The 19,440-nt window shown below is 44.3% G+C and overlaps 1 protein-coding gene across 1 annotated transcript in view; it reads right to left on the bottom strand.

Moving 5' to 3' along the window:
• Positions 1-18,415, bottom strand: part of ADCY9 (adenylate cyclase 9) — a 129,895-nt gene extending 111,480 nt beyond the window's left edge. Inside the window, exon 1 of the mRNA XM_065892517.1 lies at positions 16,723-18,415. Within this exon, the coding sequence (XP_065748589.1) occupies positions 16,723-18,415 (1,693 nt within the window). The remainder of the gene's footprint in view (positions 1-16,722) is intronic.
• Between the last annotated feature and the right edge of the window lie 1,025 nt (positions 18,416-19,440).

The raw sequence follows: 19,440 nt of genomic DNA, 5'->3' as shown, positions 1-19,440 counted from the left end.
CTGTTTGACCTTCTGAGGAGCCGCCAGGCTGCTCCCGCCCCGGCAGGGGGCTCCACCTCACAACCCACCAGCACAACGGGTGTAGTCTGGGGGAGTTTTGAGACAAGGACCACGGTTTATTCATCCTCGTATCCTCAATCCCTACCAGGCCCTCAAAAACTTTGTTTAATGAATGAATGTGAACAAATGTGGCTTAAAAAAGAAAAAGCAAAATGTAGCCCAGCAGCAGAGTAACAGGCGCTTTCAAGGATGGTTCCTCCCTGGCGGGATCCTGACACAGGCTACACACTCCCTCTGTGCCCTGGAGGAGGTGCCCCCACTTACCTGCAGCTTTACCTCCCCACCCACAGGCTCGAAGAATATCCTAGCAGAAGGCAAATGACATCTGCTGCAACCCCGTGGGCCAGAGAGCTGCCTCACAGTGTGGGCTCATCCAATCGTGGGCATCGTAACCCAGCCGCCCTACAAGGCGTTCCAAGCTGCCAACAAGGGCAACTTCTCAGGGGGACCAATAAACACACCTTGGGGGGGGGGCGGGCGACACCACTCCCCAGAGTGGGGGCTGAGGTGGCACTGGAGCATCCCACCCACTCTACCTTCTCAGCACACGGCCTCCACCATCATCTTCGTCGCCACAGAGGGACCCTGCCTCTTCCTTTGCCCCAAAGGAGGAAGAGTAGTTTTCTGATTAGAGACTCACTTTTCTCCTCTTCTACCCTGAACAGTACTGACACTTAATATCGCTGACATGTTCACATACTCTTTCTTGTTTTAACTACATAAAAACAAATAAAAATGAACTATGAACCAATGACCTTGTTTGGGAGCTGAGCGCTGTCGGTAGCCAATGTTTTTTAAGAAAAACGTTCTATATTAAGGTCGCACCGTGGGAACACTGCTAGCCGTGGATAGTAACCCACATCCCTGTGCTCGAAGGACAGTTAACAAGTGGAGAGTATCCGGACGGCACGGGAGGCCCCCGGCTCACTAGCCCCACGGAAACCAGAGGGGAAGCCTAATTTTACCACACTGTATTTAGACAGTTTGGACTCATTTGAACAAGAAAGTTCCTAGAGCTGCTCGGGGCTTTTTTTTTTTTTTTTTTTGGTCAATATTTAAATAGCACTTTTTTAAAGCTTGCCCTAGATAACAACTGTTTATCTAACATACAATTCCAAAGTTGCCAAATCCAATGCCAGCCCAGAGGGGACAGCCAAAACCCATACGTTTATCAAAAAGAAAAGGTCTCTAAACATGTTATATCTACATGATAGTTCTTTTCCTAATCGTAATACCACTCCAACTTACAGGGAACAAAGTCATTATTTCAATCAGGATACATCATTCATAGCTACCTATTATCAGCTTGGCTCTCAACTGAGAGGACATTTGCTGAAACATCTGATTGCCAGATGTGACTAATAAGAGGGTCCTTCTTACAAGTTTCTCATTTTAAAAAGTGGCAGAGGTTTGTCCAAAAGTTAAATATAGAGTTACTCTATGACCCAGCGATTCCACTCCTAGGCATATACCCCAAACAACTGAAAATATGTACTCAAAAAAAAAGAAGGTTCACAGCAGCACTATTCACAATAGTCAAAAGGTGGAAATAGCTTAAATATCCATGAGCAGACGAATGGATAAACAAAATGTGGTCCATCCACACAATGGAGTAGTATTCAGCCATAAAAAGAAATGAAGTTCCAATACATGCTACAACATGGATGAACCTTGAAAATATTATGCTAAGTGAAAGAAGCCAGACACAAAAGGTCCCATATGATCTATTCACACGAAATATCCAGCATAGGCAAATGCATGGAGACGGAGAGTAGATTAGTGATTGTCAGGTACTGGGAAGAAGGAGGAATGGGGAGAGACAGCTTAACAGATATGAGGTTTTCTTCTGGGGCCATGAAAATGTGCTGGAATTAGAGGTTGTACAACACTGTGAATGTACTAAATGCCAATGAATTGGTAACTTTAAAATGGTTAATTTTATGTAATGTGAATTTCACATCAATTTTTTAAAAAGTGAACGGAACATCAGGAAAGTGTTGGATTACAGCAAGGAGGTGGGTGGCAGAGCAGAGCCCTGATAAAGTTCTCCATGTGGTAGGAGAAGCCCAGCGTCAGTTTATAAAAGCAATTAGGGCAGCATCACCAGGCCTGTAGTTTAGACTGGGAGCCAGTCAGGTTCAGATCAATCCTAAGTCCCTACCCAAGGACTTTCCATGACAGTCTTACAAAGACTATCATTAAGAAATGTTGACCCCTGATCCCAGACGCTGGGCGAGCACCTCAGGATGCCCCGTGGAGAAGTATGAACTGAGAACCTGACACATGAAAATACATTTTTCTTTATCTGTAAAAGGGGGTAGCGGCAATTCAAGTGCTGCGTTCACAGTCATAAATGAGCCATAAAATTTATTAACATCTCTTGAGAGAGATGAATGCACCTTCCTTCCACCAGACACAAAATCACGAACAGCAGTGACTACGTCCTCACCCTGCTCTATTTTTCTGCACAGCCCCAGTGCTGTGAAACACTGTGTCCAGCTTCTCATGTATCTGGTTTTACAGTCTCCCTTATCACAATCCCCATCCCGATCCCCCTGTGCCTGGAGCTCACGGCAGGGGGAGAAGAACATGCAAAGGGCAAGTGAGCACCAAAGACGAAAGGTGAGTTGTCTGGATAGGAGGGAAGCCTGCATCTGACTCCCTCCTTGACTCTCAGTGGTGGGGACCTGACACTAGAGCACCCACTCCCACTGTGCCCCCCCACCCCCGCTTTCTCACAGCTGCTGGGGAGGGTGGGTACCATCCATTGCATGGGTTTCAACACTTAAGAAACAGGTTGGGGGGAGGGGGCAGACTGAAAACCAACATCCGCTAAACACCTACCATGCACCAGGCATTCTTACGTGCCCCATCCCATTTGATCAGAACCAGAACCCCTCAGGTTAGGCGACACGCTTTCCTAAAGAGAAAAATGATGCACACATGGCGTTTATTAACATGTTAAATACTAGACAATTAAGACATTGACAACCCATCCTCTTAAGAATTGAATCTACCTTAATTTTTAACCTCAGGGAACAGTCTTACTAAACCAGAAGGCCAAAGCCTCCATAGGCTTGACAGACACAGGAATGTAACCTGCAGCGTGAGGAGCGAGCACAGATCAGGTAACTTCGGAGTCACCTGGGCCTGCACTGGGCGCCTGGCACCTGGCCAGGCCCTTCAGGAAGAACAGACCTTCCTAAAACAAATAGCAACCACAGATTAGCACCATACTAAAGGCTGGACGACTAAATTTGGGCGCTGCAAATCCATGCACACCTTCAGCTTAAACCAAAGAGGAAGAAACAAGGCCTCTCCTTCCTTGGCAGGGTATTAGAGGATGCCCAACGCACACACTTCCTATACAATCAGCTATTCTTACCAGATCGTTCTTGGGGAAGTCTGCAAAGTACTTTCCCAAAATTCTGGTAAATTTCAACAACAATCAATACTTCCCAAATTTAACATTCACATTTTAGCTTTATAATACAACAAGTTATAGAATGAATTGTTAATGAATTCTAATTAATTCATCATTAGTTATAGAATCTATAATTCCCATTTTCTATCTCTACACACTCAAAAGAAACCTACTTCAGTCTTGTGGAAAACATGCTACATTTACTAAGACACAGATTTGATTCAAATTTCCCTTTCTCCTCCCCCTTAAAAATATAATAAAAATAACTGTCATAACATCTTACTCATCTGAACTCAGTACCTAGCAACTTATTCAGAACATAGCTGACAACCAAAAACTTTCACAAAGATGGAACTCTTAGTCTCTTTAATGAAACTATATCTGCAAGGTTAATGAGCTTGGTTATTTGGGGGTTTTTTTATGGAGTAAAGTGAAAACCAGGAGCAAACCTGTTATAGGAAAGCATACACTGATAGCTACATAAGCTGATAGCAAGACAGCAAGCAGAAAAAGTATTTAAAAACATAAGAACTGGAAAAACAATAATCTTGATTTATTTAAAATAAAGCAAAAAGTCCGATTTTTATAGTCAAATTGCTATATCAATAAAAGCCAAATAACAAGCAATAAAAATAACTGAGTCAACAAGAAAATTAAATTTTATTTGGCATATTTCATTTTTATGAAGGTAAAAAGTGTTTTATACATTTCAGAAACACAAAACCAAATGTTTAAACTGCTTAATCAGGAAAACATCTGATTGACTAAAGGGGGAAATCCTGAGCTCTTCAGAAAACTTGACAAATCCAGAAAGACTTATTAATACTATATTTGATCTTTATATCTAACAACATATCAGATGAGGCTGGTTTCAAAGTCAACCACATGCTACTCCCAAAGCTGTCTATTCAGGAACTGGCTGGGAGAAAGGAAGGGGATCAGAGAATTTAATATTTAATCAACATGGATCGAGCTTAGAAAAGAGAACAGCTGTTAAAAAAAAACTAAACTGATTATGTGAAACTACAATTCAGTATTAAATCTCATTTAATCATGTCTCTCAGGAAAACTTCTAAACACTAGTGAAAATGAAATAGCCATATTTTAGTCAAGTTATATTACTAAATAATAAAAGTTTTTTATCATTTCAATTTATTTTCAAACGATCAGTTTGTTGATTTCGAAAAAAGAATCACTTTTCCATCAACTGATGAATGGATAAACAAAATGTGATCTATCCATACAATGGAATATTATGCAACCAAATAAAGGGATGAAGTACTGATACAGGCTACAACACAGGTAACCTTGAAAACAATATGCTCAGTGAATGAAATCAGACACAAAAGGCTGCATATTGCATGATTTCATGTGTATGAAACGTCCAGAATAGACAAATCCACAGAGACAGAAAGTAGATTAGTGGTTGCCAGGGCCTGGGAGGTTTAGGTGGAAATGGGAAGTGAGTGCTAATGGGTACAGAGGTTCATTTGGGGGTGATAAAAATGTTCTAAGATTGATTATGGTGATGTGCACACATCTGTCAATATACTAAAAATCACTGAATTGCATACTTTAAATGGTACAGTATGTGAATTATATGTCAAAAAGAGCTGTTATTTAAAAAAGAAAAGCTTAAAATCAGCCACTCTAAGAACCTTGTTCATATTCCTTGTTCAGGAAAGTTCCACACACCGTAACCAATGTTGTTGAAAGAAACAGAAACCTTAGTGCAAACTGGAACACCTCCAGGGGAGTATATGGAATCGGAAATTTAATAGCTACTAAATAAAGTAACATCATGACTAGAGCTATGAAAGCAAACATTTGCATTTGAACTTCAAATGGCAGAGGGACAAAGTTGTTATCTTAGAATCATCAGCTCTGAAAGTGTTCATAAATCACAATTTCTTTCAGGAGCCAGAAAGAACACAGAGTTAATTAAGTTATTCCAGCTGAGAAAGTCACTATGAAATGTGTGTTAGAGACCAGAAAAATCCTTTGAAATGTTTTGTTTGCATGGTGTTCCAAAAGTTTTTAACCTCCTGCAATTACTGACACACTGAGTCAGTCGCCTTAGCTGGTAGAAAACATATGACTCCAACGGGCTGTGAATAACAGTTTCTCTAAGGGAAGCTACAGTTTCACAAGTTGGGCCTTTGTTGAGGTGAAATTCTCTCTCAGGTCAGATGACATATGTACCCAGAGTCAACGCTGTCTTTCAGAACAAAGTAGAGTGTTTTTCCTTTTCACTTTGTTTCACCAGCCATGCAAATCACAGAAAATGTTATATTACTTTCCATGAGCTGCTTTGCTATGCTTTGCTATTTGTAAGAAAGGATAAGAAAACCATTCAATTTCTTTTATAAATCCTTTATAATTAAATCCAAGGGTTTCCTTTTATCATTTGGTGACCTCTAATTTCTAATTAAGAGGCCTAAGCTAGACACTTTCCAGGTGTATTAATTTGGGGGCTACTAAAGTCACACTAACTACACAGTAAATACATAGGACCCTGGCATACTAACTATACAGTCAGCAGATCCAGGAACTCACCGTCAGGAGCAAGTGAGTCTTTTATTAACAGAATAATCGGTAAGAACATTATTAATCCAGTATTTGCTCTGTCCTGCCAGTGAAAAACTTGCCAACACAAGTGAAATTCATCTTACTGGCACCTAACCTTCCAATATCTCTCCAAAGTAATGTTCAAACAGAAACTGAAGCACATTTTTTTAATTTAATCACTTCACATTTTCTCCAAGCCATTTCAAAAGTAGTTCCCAAACTTTCAAAATAAAATGGGTTTCCTCTAATGATACCCTGGCTTTATATAACAAATGTGATTTTAAAAATGTGTAAATTATACTTCTATAACTCCATCTTATTTACTTATATTTAAAGGAAGTAAAGAATCCTTTAGAACATTAAGAATTTCACCATGCCCCGCAATTTAGCGGTTAGGTAAATCTGAGTTTCCATATGCTAAATTTATCTAAATAAGGGTTCACAGTTTAAACAAATGAATGAAGAAGAAACCAGTTTTTCATATGAAGAACGCGTACTATGTTCCAGTCACAGAAGCTCAGCTATTCTTAGAGAAGGGTGGGGGATTTAAAGCGCATCTAGTTCAAACTTTACATTTTACAAACAGGAAGAAACTGAGACAGAGAGATTAAATTATTTTCCCGAAAGTGTTTAACTAGTTAGTGGAGAAAACATCACAAGATGAAAAGCTAATCTACTGAACAAATTTATTTTTTCAAACAATAATTCTATAAAAGTACTTTTCTTTCAGAACATCACCCTTCCCTGGTTTTAGACAGCTCATTCACAAAACAAAAATTAACATTAATGACCACAAGAAGCATTTCTCTTGGGGAAAAGAACTCGTTTATGAAGTTACAGAATGCAGTATAATCCATACTTGAGACGTTAACACTTAATAGGGCAGAACTAAATCAATGCGCAATCGTCTCTTTCACTTAAAATGTCAAAGTCTTAACGGGATATTGTATGTTGATATCCATAAACAAGAATATAAATCACCTGCATGTGGGTTTTCTTCCTCTCTACAAACTACGTGGTAAAAAACCAAAGTTAATATTTCCCATACAATTCAAACACAAATATAAATATCTAAAAGCTGATTTCAGTAGCACATTTTTCTTTGGGAGGAAAAAAAAATGAACAGAATTTAACAGCATTACATAAAAATCCTGGAAATTATGCACAAAGATTATGCTGGAGCTTTGCCGAAAAAAGGGTATGCTGGCTTTCCATGTGCATAAATTATAATCAAATAGGAATTGTAAGGAGCTACAGCATTATTAAAGATATATATACTTCCTGAAATCTCCGTTTTAAAAAGCTTAAAAATGATTGCGTAAACTAAGCCATTCAACCCCGTATTTCCTGAACCCTAAATAAACACTTGGGTTTTTAATCCTCTGAGTTCCTGCCTGGTGGCCTTCCCCGAAGAACTCAGGAGCCCGGGAGCCCGGGACTGCCCACTGTCCCACACCCATGGGCCCATTTCACACTCTCGGGCACTCTCCCCTCTCCTTCCCTAAGTTCTTTAATGATCCTACCAGTAGCCTCTATTTAATTAACCACTCAACTATTCCTGGAAAACCAGTTGTTGCTTTCCCTCTCCTTTCTGGTTTGTTCCACGTAAATGTCTGGGTTGTGGTTATTCTTCATTCATTCATTCATGTCACAAATATTGAGCATCTGCTATATGCCAGCTATGCTTCTGGCACTAGGAATACAGCAGTAAATAAAATGTGCAAACATTCCTGCTCTCAAGACACATTCCAGTGGGGTGGAGACAGATCAGAAACAAAATAAGTAAGTCAAATGCACATTATACAAGACAGAAAGGAGAGTGGCAGGGCAGTCATTCCAGGAATCACTATTCAGAACAATGTTCCTGTGAAGGGGATTCCTGAAGTTGGGCCTCCTGGAACCCTTCACAGCTGTCCTGGGGGATGGGGCTCGACAGGCTGGGGGCACACTTCAGTCTGCAAACAAGTGATCTACATTTTGGTCTAGGATTTCTTTCATTTTATTGTTCTTTATCCTTATTTACCAACATTCACAGGCACCTGTCCCTCAACAGGCATTAGTGGGAAGATACCAGAGACAGATATGCTGCATTGCTCTATAATTGTCAATTGTAAGAATGTAAATTAAAGCTTCTGAGGAGCTTGAAAAAGCACAAACCATTTGTTCAGCAGTGCTCTTTCTTCATACAAACATGCATATACTGTTAATTTTCTTTTCAAAAAAGAGGGTAAACCTTACCTCAGTCTCGCTAAACAAACATACCAAACAGAATTAATGAGATTTTAATGCCTATAATTTCTCTACTTCATAAAAATGTTACTTGATGAGTACAAACACTGCCAGTTTGTATGAAAAGGATTCAGGGGCCAACTGGAAAGGATTCTCAGGGCCCAAGATAGGAAAATCTGAGCATCAAAAAAAAAAAAAAAAAATGATATCTGTAATGGAGTGAAATACACTAAAGAAGCTAAAATCCAAGAGTTTATATTGATTCTTGAAAAAAGCCACTGGTCACCTTCACAAGATGTTAAGAAACCAACTCAGCCTGAAAACTGGTGGATAACGGGAAAGAATCAAGGAAATAGTACACAAACTTCTCAACATACACAGTCCCCAAGATCCTAAGATTTCACAATGGCTGAGATAACAACGTGCCTGAAAACATTGAACAGGAAAGAGCTGAACGAAGAAAGGTATAGTTTTTTTTCTGTTGTTGCTGCTACTAAGAAAACTGTTCCCACTTTCAGTAACGCTATTTGGTGAATCTAATCTCTACGGAGAGTTACTATGTGCCGAGTACTTTTCTAAGTACTTAATATAATTTTCTCTTTAAATCCTTAAAACAATTCTATGAAGCGGGGACCAATGTTTTCTAATACAGTCCTTTGGGATTAAATATTGGCTCCACCACTTAGTAGCTTCTTCTAGCTGTGTGACCATTGCAAGTTACTTAACCTCTCTGTGCTTCAGTTCCCTCACCTATAAAATGGAGATAGTAAGTCTCCCTATCTCCAGCCCTTTTTGTATAGAGCATTTGTTTAGGTGATTATTTGATGAATGGCTACTTTCCCTTCTAGGCTGTAGGGTCTAAGAGGGCACAGAGCTCTATCTCCAGAACCTAGTCCAGGCCTCACAAATAGTAGAAACTCACTTGATACTTATTTAATAAATAAATGAGTTTACAGCAGAATACGGTAGAGCTGAGTAACTAACTACTCTGGTGTAAACGTCGTCCAATATCTCCAGAGTCCCAAAGCTAAAGATTTTCCCATAATTTCTCAACTATCAAGGGTTACATCATCTTAAGTACCTCTAAGCTCTGGGGACCAGAAGCAGCCCAAGAACAATACTGCCTAAACTCCCTAGAGTTTTTCAGTAAAGAAGCTACCAAACCTGGCAGCTACAGTTTAACTAGGGCAAGTTATTGGTGTTCTGTATTTTGGACACTTGCCCTTTTTCATTCGAGAAACTGACACAATCACAGTCCCTGGTGTGTTCTGGGTTTCAGTACCCAGTTATGCAAGATGTGCACCAAACAGAGTGCCGGAAAAAAGAAACACCCTTGAGTGCAATACAAAACGTGACTCCCCAGGCAGAAGAGTTGGTTATTATTTATTGAACGCCTGTTGCAATCAAGTCACTATGCTAATAAGTGCTTTACTTGAATAATCATCTCGTTTGAGTCTCCCAACAGGCCTCTGACAGAGGCGCTATCATTCCTAGCTTGCCCAAGGTTCCACAGTTCAGAAATGAGAAATGAATCCAAATGTATGGGAAACCAAAACCCACGCACAGGACCGCTATACTATTCTGCCAAAGGGGGAGCCGGCAAAAATAAGTCAAAAAACAAAGTTGACAGTCTTCATCCTGACCCCTCAACACCAGCAGCAGAGATCTGGCAGAATCACAAAGGATTTTTTTGAGAAAAAGTAAATGTATGAACTGAAGTCACTTGCTACCTCCACAATAAATGTCACACGTCTATCCTAATTCCAGTGTGAACTGTCCCATCTATATGAGAATGTGTGTTTGGGGAGTAGGTACAAAACCCTCACTCTTCCTATCTTACCATTTAGGGAAGCAGTTCTGAAAGTGCGGTGTGCAGACCCCCATGGGTCCCTAAGACTTCTACAGGGCATCTGTGAGATCAAAACTATTTTCATAATAACACTAAGACATTATTTGCCTTTCTCAGTGTTGACATTGGCCTTGATGGTACAAAAGCAAAGGTGGTTAAGACTGCTGGTGCCTGACTAAACTGTGCTAGTCATCAGTGAGCTCTGTACCACCACACACTTGCAGAAGGAAAAAACGGTCATTTGCACTTAAGAATGTCCTCTGATGAAGCAGTAAAATCGAATAATTGTGTTAAATCTTGAGTACGTGTCTCTTTAACGTTCTGTGGGATGACATGGGAACAGCACCGCCCAGATCACTGATGTGATTGGTTGTCACCAAAAGCATCTGCACACCTGTTTGGGCTGCAAGCTGAACTAGCTGCTTTTTTGATGGAACATCGTTTATACTTGACCCACAGACAGACTATGGTCACTCAGACTTGAGTATCTGGCAGACTGTTCCTGAAAAATGAATGAAATGAGTCTGTCGCTTCAAGGAAAACAACTGACAGTATTTGTTGCCAAGGATGAAACTCAAACGTTCAAGTGAAAACCAGAATTTTGGAAAGCTTTTATCTGCCACTGTGAAGCTGACATCGTCCCTATATTTAAAGACTTTGCTTCTGTCAACATTTGGAAGATCTGCATAACTCAAGAAACCATAATTTTCCAAATGACCAATTCATGACGTTAGAAAATCACACCCGGGGAAAGGTTTGTTTAAAAATCCAACGGGGGCTTCCCTGGTGGCGCAGTGGTTGAGAGTCCACCTGCCGATGCAGGGGACATGGGTTCGTGCCCCGGTCCGGGAAGATCCCACATGCCGCGGAGCGGCTGGGCCCGTGAGCCATGGCCGCTGAGCCTGTGCGTCTGGAGCCTGTGCTCCGCAACGGGAGAGGCCACAACGGTGAGAGGCCCGCGTACCGCTAAAAAAAAAAAAAAAAAAAATCCAACGGGGTTTTGATAGCAGATGAAAAAACTGATTAGTAGGATTTCAGATTCCATATTGCAACTAACCCTTAAGAAACTACCACTTCTTGGATGTTGGTACAGTATCAAAGAAAAACATCCACAATTGTCTAAAACAGCTATCAAAATGCTCCTCCACTTTCCAATTATATATCTCTGAGAGCCAGATTTTCCACACATTCTTCAACATAGTGCAACAGACTGAAGGCCAAAGCAGTTAAGAAAATCCAGCTGACAGGCTTAAAAATGGCTAAATGGCTAACATGGTAAATATTTATTATGTGTGTATGTGGAATGACTATACTCTCACAATATCGAAATCCAAACAGAAATACCAATTAAGTCACCAATCAACAGAGAGACGAAAATTTAAGCACATGTGCACACACGATAGAAAATTCACTGTGTTCTTTTCAAGATTATTATTCCACAGCAAAGTACATAGGCGACACTAACCAGTAAGTAGAAACACAATTATTATTTGAAGGCTGGCTAGTAGATGAGAACCCTGAAATTTCTTTACTTATTCTATTTGCTTCTTTTTAATTTTTCCTTCTTAGTTATTCTACCTGAAAAGATTATCCTCCCCCCTTCATTCCACCTGAAATTCAGGGAACCATTCCCTTAACTTTCTTTGCCAAAGGCTAATTCTACTCAAAAGCTGGTCCTCAGAATTAACAGCTTGGGGCGGGGGTGTACCTCCCTGGTGGCGCAGTGGTTAAGAATCCACCTGCCAATGCAGGGGACACAGATTCGAGCCCAGGTCCGGGAAGATCCCACATGCCGCGGAGCACAGGTGCACTAAGCCTGTGCGCCACAGTACTAAGCCTGCGCTCTAGAGCCCCTGAGCCACAACTACTGAAGCCCGCGCACCTGGAGCCCGTGCTCCGCAACAAGAGAAGCCACCACAAGGAGAAACGCGCACCGCAACGAAGAGTAGCCCCCGCTCACCGCAACTAAGAGAAGGCCCGCGCACAGCCATCCATCCATCCATCAATCAATAAATAAATATTAAAAAAAAAAAAGAATTAACAGCTGTGTGCTCCTCGGGAAGCTACATAACTTGGTCTGAAGGAGCCTGAATAAATGGTCATCAGGGGCTGCCTGAGCACCGACTCCACAGCTGTTTGTCGTCTCCGATCCCAGATGTCAAGCCAAATTTTCTGCTTCATCCTATCTCTGCCCCTTGCTACTCGAGAGGCTGTTTCGACGTGCACAAGCGAGTCCGTGCGAGGACGCAGGTGAGCAGGGAGTTTCTCTTCAACATGACTTAAGAGCAGACACCAAGCGGTCAGCTGTGGGCAAGCACTACCGTGGCAAGGGTTACAAGCTATCCAAGCTACCAGTTGAAGCCAGGGGTGCATTTGAGCAAGCAAACTGCACCCTAAACTAGTGTGTAGCCAGGGCTCCTAGTTGTAGCTGGCAGGGAACCAGGGAGCCCAGACTTCCAGTTTGGGACAGCTGCTGGCAAAAGCTGAAGCGCCAAGTATGTCTGTCCACTGTCAGTTTGAGGAGTGGCCCCAGACAGGGGCTAGACAGAGACTCTTCCAAGTGCCACCCATCAGCACATGGTGAAGGGCTCGGTCACTGAGGTGGCCAGTGGGTAACCATCTCTACCAATGCACATCAACAGATCTTTCCCCGAGCTAAAAGCTTGGTTTGGGGGGGAAGTCTTGTTTTGTTTCTGCACCTAACAATGCAATAGCCTCGACATTCCCTTCTACAAATACATGAGTGTTGGTGTCGATTTGGAATGACTGTGCACCTTCGTTTTATCTTCCTAGTATTTAAGAGTAAAGATGACTGTATTTTCTGACAGTTTCACTTTCTTTGTGACTCTCTACCTATGAAAGGAAAAACTAACAGTTCTAGACAACACTCCTCACCTTTTTGCTTGTGGCCCAAGACAGAACGGAACAGCCAGTACCCTCATGGGCCCGGTGGTATGTCCCAAATAGTGTGAAAGGACCCTTCTTCCCATCACTCAAATCAGACTATTTCTTCCTAATCTTTAATAATAATTGCCCCTCACTTTCTGGATCATTTCCAAAATCCTAGTCCTGTGCTGAAAATTCTTTCAACCTTCTCTCTAAGTGATTGGTCACCCTCTCTAAAATTTCACACACAAACTTTATCTTTTACTTGTTTATTGTCTGATCATCCTGTTAGAAAAGAATCACCACGAGGGCAGAAATTTTGGTGTTTTGTTCACTGCTGTATCCCCAGCACCTAGAAATGTGCCCAAAACAAAATAAATTATCTGTTGAATGAATGAATGGACAAGCCAGGGGCTCCTGGCCTATTTCATATTCTACAACTTGATTCTGCATTTTCCATTCACACCACAGAAACTTCAAAGGCCTCTCACCCATGCCTGATGTCAAACTGTCCCCATGTCAATTCCAGAAACTTGAAAAGCCATTTCCGGTTCAAAGAATCAAGCCCCTTGCCTGCCCCTGTCATCTGTTTAAATACGGTTATATATTCAATCCAGCTGATCTTACTGCTGCTCACATCTATCCCCTCATCTCCACTACCACTGTTGTTACCTTGGTCTAAGCCACTATTGCCTCTGCCTGGGATTTACTGAAACAGCTCACTAATCACCAACTCACATTCCCTAGAACTGAAAGAGTAAACTTTCTCAAATTGCAAATCAGATCACCTAAGCTTCCTGCTCAAAGCCCATCAGTGGCTACCCATTACCTACAGGATGGAATCCAAACTCCTTCCCAGGTAATCGCAGTCTTCCTTGTCCTGATGAACTACTTAAACTGCCCAGTCCACCAAGAAACGTAACCCCAAGCCTTTGCCCACGCTTCTTCCTCTGCACCGAATGTCCTTCTTTTATCCACTGGAAAGCCACTGCTCGACCTCAAGACCCCCCAGGTGCGTGCACCTCTCTACTGTATTCCCATCTCTGGACTCGACGATGTTTATACCCTCGAGCTCCCCCAAGTCACAAACCATCACGACTCCACCTGTGCGTCTATGGGGCCAGGCACCGTGAGAGCACAACAAAGATGTTCTCGGGGTGAGTGAATGTGCAGAAATGATGAAAGTCCACTTCCCACAAAGCCTGTTCAGACAAATTACAGAGTGGCAGCTTCCTTTCACACTGCCAGGCTAGTGCTGGAATCCCCAGTTTATTCAATGGATATTCATTTCTACAGAATCCTCTACTGGTTATTTTTAACCCCAAGATCAGAAAAGGGGACAAAAGGACAAAACTGCCAACACTGCGTAGAAAAAAATATCTGCCACAAACCCAAAGATGGGCTAAAAGGAATCTTATGTATATAACCTTAGCCCTCTGTATGAAAAGGGTCTTCTACAAACTATGCTATCATCTCAACTGAGCAGATTTGTACAATGTCAGGAAAATTGAACTGTGCAGTTTCAAAAAAGGTCAGGAAGTTGTGTAGACATCCTCTATTACTGGGGTCCCGTCCAGAGGTTTTCAAAATGTGCTGAATAAAGCAAAAATCATGGTCTCAGGGAAACTGTTAAAGGAGAGAATATCATACCAAAAAATCACTGGTTAAGCTAAGCCCTCTATCCTTCCCCATATCCCATCCAGTGCTAAAACTTTTCCTTATAAATATACAGTGTACATAAATTTAAAGAAAAAGTTAATTTACGAAATTTACACTATGTGAGTTTTTCTTAAAAATCAACAAACTCATTCTGGCTTTTCTTTTTTTTTCTTTGGTCAGTGTCTTTGAGACCTTTGATCTATAAGTTGAAAATAAAATTACACATAAATTAACAAAAATGGGTATTGCCAAAGAATCAAAGACCTGGCAATTTCCAAAAATGGGTATTGCCAAAGAATCAAAGACCTGGCAATTTCCAGACATACTTAATGATTACATCTGTTTTTATTTTTGAAATTCAAGTAATACACTGTTCAAAGCACCACTTACAAAACTGCTATCATTGTCATACTTAATCTAACGTAGTACAGCGCTGCTCCATTCTCTGGAATCTGTCCCACAACCCCTGAGGACAGAGCCTGAGACACTCAGATCCCAAAGGTGCCAAAATGTCAAGCAGGGATTACATCCGCACCCCACTCCACTGGCACCTCCAGACTCCAGAGCAAGAGACACCCTCCTGCAAAGGAAGACACTTATCACAGCAGAATCTCTTAAGCGAACTACAAAGTATAGTTTCTGACCTCATCAATGCAGCCTTGCAAGCTCTTGAGGCAGAGAGAATTATGAGGTGAAAATATATTTCTACTCTACCCACAAATTCTTCAACTGTTGGCAAAATTAACAGAATAAAGAAAAATTAGGATAAGAATAAAGCACCCTCGCCAGATAACAGATAAGTAAATGACATGGAACTCCGATCACAAGCAGAGAAAGAAAATATCAACTGAGCACACGGGACTGTGTCAAGACTGACAATTTACCCAGGCCCTCAAACTCAATCACTTACCAGGGCTGATTTACACTATTACTTCTCCTGTCTCTGATTTAAGCTGTTACTTCTCCTTCTGAGGATTCCATTCCCTGGGGCTTTTCACTGTGTAATTTATGCAACGTGGGGGCACCACAAAACACAATACAGCTTTACAAATGTTGGCTTTTTAAAAATTAATGTTATTTTCTCTACATACTCCCAAAATAGATGTTCCCCTCAATCCAGAAGACTTTAGTAAAATATAAGGACAATTTTAAAAAAGGATGGGAGAGGATGTTATTTAGAATTCTTACTTTTGATCCCACTTACTTATACATCATCTCCCAGACCTCAAAGATTTTTGACCTAAGTGAAAATAAAAGAAAAATAAAATAAAAGAAGCAGCTCAGTGAAAACACAAACAATAGCAGTAAGGAGCTTAAGACAGGGACACATCTGAGGGGTTGGGGGAGGGGGTCTAAACTTTCAAATCACCTGGTGGTCTGAGAAGTTTAATATTCTAAAATGCTGCAGTCTATAAGGTAAGACAAATACCATGATAAGAAAGCATTGTTAAATAAATGAAAGCTGAAAATGCAAACATTTTTAAAAACGACATCTAGGCAAAAGGCAGTGTGCACTTAGGGGTACATAATTTCATCTAATTCTCAAGGGTCTTGCAGGGCTGAGCCGACTTCCTTATCCCAGCAAAGTGAGGCCCAGAGAGGAGAAAAGTTTTATTCTTCACATTTTTGGAAAAAGGCATAGAAAAACGTTTTGATGGGGCTTCAGGGTGACCAAATGGATCACAAAGGCAATTTCTTATGGTGTTTCAAAGTTTTGACCACTGAAAGGCTCCAATCCCCTTACACTCATCAGACCTGCCCCAGAATCTCAGAAACATTAACAGCCGACTGGCAGGATACATATTGTCAAAGTTCTCCTTCCTTCAAAAAAAGGTGTCATCTATGTCAGCACTGTCAGGGTGTGAACAGATCTGTGATACCTCACTCACTGGGGGAAAAGTCCCACTGGTCCTGAGATGCCCCCATGATAAGATGTCCGAGAACAACTGATCTGCCTCCAGATGCTGACAGTGGAAAAAGACTGTTTTGTTTTTCCAACACAAATGGGATTGTGGAAGGAGATGACAAGGCAAAGAAATGCACATACCTTTCAACTGGTCAGCAACAACGTTCTGGCCGAGGCGTTCAGTAACCTTCCCATCTTCCATTTCGTACCGGTCATCTAGGTATTTTGCGGTGGCCTCGGAAATGTGAACCTTGCCAGCCACTCCCAGCTGCTCCATGAGGTTGGCCAAGTTCACATCATTGGACCACACGTCGAATTTAAACCTCCTCATGCCCAAGATGCCGCACAAGACAGTCCCCGTGTGAACCCCAACGCGCATGTTCACCATCTCTTTCTTCTCTTGGCAGAACTGCTCGATAGCCCTTATCATGCCCAAGCCCATTTCAATGCAGCAGTAGGCATGGTCAGCCCGAGGCTCGGGACACCCGGCCACACAATAGTAGCAGTCTCCCAGAGTGCTGATTTTCTCACATTTGGTCTCCTCGCACAACCGGTCGAAGCGGCCGAACAGATCATTGAGGAGCCCCACCAGGGCATGGGCGGACTTATTGGCACTCATCTTCGTGAAGCCCACAATATCTGCGAATAAAATACTGACTTCTTCGATCTGCTGCATTTTGAACGGGCGGAAGGCAATAGGGGCTTTCTGTATGGAAGACTTTTTCTTCCTGTTCTTGGGGCTGGAGGTGGCATGCCTTTTGACAGAATTCTCGCTCTCCTCGTCCCCCTGCTTCATCAAGTCATCAGCTATGATTCTTGGCATCACAGAATGAATCATCCTCTCTTTCAGGGCTTTTTCGACTTCCAGATCCTTTCCATGCATAATTGACTGGCCCACCTTGAGGAAGGTGCTTCTGGATCTCACCTGGGACATGATGAACAGGTGGATCCCAATGGCGTGAATGCAGACGTGCAGCAGGGCTCGGCTCAGCAGCTCCCAGTGCAGGGCCTCTGCTCCAGGTGAGGGGAAGCAGGCTTTGTCTTGGAAATGATAGCCAAAGGTCTCAAAAAGAACAGAATAGGCCACTCCCAAAATCAAGCTCAAGTACAAAGGTAAGTGCATGACGGTGTAGAGCAAAAAGAGCACTTCAATGCACATGGAAAAGCTCCCCACTTGAGATAAGCAAGTGTCTGTGGGCCTGGCTGCCCGAGTATGATTGAAGCTGTCAACTCGTCCTGAGAAGGGCGTCAAAACCTGAAACTGGGAAGCCAGAGTCAGGGCGAACACCAGGAGGGTAAGAACCAGCGAGGTCCACACGTAATGCCGGGCGTACAGCTTGGTGAAGGTAAACAGAAAAAAGCCCACACACACCACGAGGAAGCACAGAGCAGGGGCTACCATGACAGTCAGTTTGGATCTCATGTGGACCCCAAAATAGATGCTCCAGAGAAGGCAGGCGAAGCCAATGTAGAAGAGCGCATACCGGAAGCGGCGCTGGGTCTGCGGGAAGCAGCGCTCCATGCAAGCCTCCTCCAGGTTCATGGAGTCGAATTTGGGGTCCCACCACCGGCTGGAGGCCCTCTCGAACAGCTGAGGCAGCTTCTTTTTCCTGCGCAGTCGGCCTCCGGCGCCCATTCTCCGGGGGACGCCCCCTGAGTCCCCGGAGCTGCTACAGCTGGAGGAGATGCTGTACTTGCAGTGTTTCGGGTGGCTGTTGGAGGACAGCTGCTTGGGGTTGATTTTGACCCTCACACTGTTGCTGTCTCCGCTGGAGTCACAACTCACCTCGGTGCTGTGGTGCTGCAGCAGCTGCTGGTGGGGCGGGGAAGCCATGTTGCCGAGCGCTCGGAAGCCTCCCGGCCGGGGTCACCGGAACCTATCAGCGAGACAACCAGAGTTACACTGGCATCTGTTCCTGCAGGTACGCACACCTGAAGGCCACGAGCTCTACCGGTTTCCTAAGTGGGGGCCCCGGCGGTCTACTGGGAAAGGCACCGTCTGCTCACAACAACCGGGTAATGTCTGAGCGCCACTCCACCGTCCCCCCTCGAGGCCAACCGCAGCCACCGGGGCCGGACCTGGAACACACGGGGGTCCGAGCGGCGGCCGCCCCCGCGCCCGTCCAGCGCCGCCCGAGCCCGCGGTGCGTTTCCTACGCGCGCACTCGCCTGCTCCGCCGCCGGCTCCGGAGAGAAAGTCCAGCCGAGTCCTCTCACGCCGCGGGCCGCTTTCGCAAACACAGCTCTCCCGGCGGCCGCCGCGGGCCCCTCATGCTGCGCACAGAGCGGCGCCTCGGCCGCTTCAAGGCCGGCGGCCGGACCCCCGCCCCCGCCCCGCGCCCGGCGCCCTCGCGCTCTGCTGCTCCGCTGGCGGCGGGCGGGCTACGAGGCCCGGCGCAAGTTTGCGGATCCCGCGGCGCTGCGGCCGCCCCCGTTGGCGCGGCTCGTCTAGCGGGGCCTGACCCGGCCGCGCCGCCCCTCCCGGCCTCCGGGGCCAACCCCGCGCCCCGGAGCCGCCGGGCGCCGAGCGCAGGGCGCGGCGGGCGCGGGCCCCTCAGCCGGCGGCCCGTCCGCGGCGCTGCCGCAGAGCCCGCTCCCGGGACGCCCGCCCGCCCACGCCTGGGGCGGCCTCCCGAGCTAGAGATGCCGCCGCGGCCGCAGCCGCAGCCGAGCCCCGCGATGCCGCTGCCTCATGTCGGAAGAGCCGCCGCCGACGCCACCGCCACCATCTCCAGCCCCCTCCCTCTCCCCCTCCCGCTGTCACTGACAGACTCGCGCCCGCGCCGCCCCTCGCCCCGCCACAGCGCGCACGCGCAGCCCGCGCACGCCGCCGCCGCCGGGCCCGGGTACGCGCACAGT

This window comes from Phocoena phocoena, chromosome 15 (assembly GCF_963924675.1).
Source record: "Phocoena phocoena chromosome 15, mPhoPho1.1, whole genome shotgun sequence".
NCBI classification, from domain to species: Eukaryota; Metazoa; Chordata; class Mammalia; order Artiodactyla; family Phocoenidae; genus Phocoena; species Phocoena phocoena.
The sequence above is the reverse complement of the archived record's forward strand: the minus strand, read 5'-3'. Positions and strand labels throughout refer to the sequence as shown.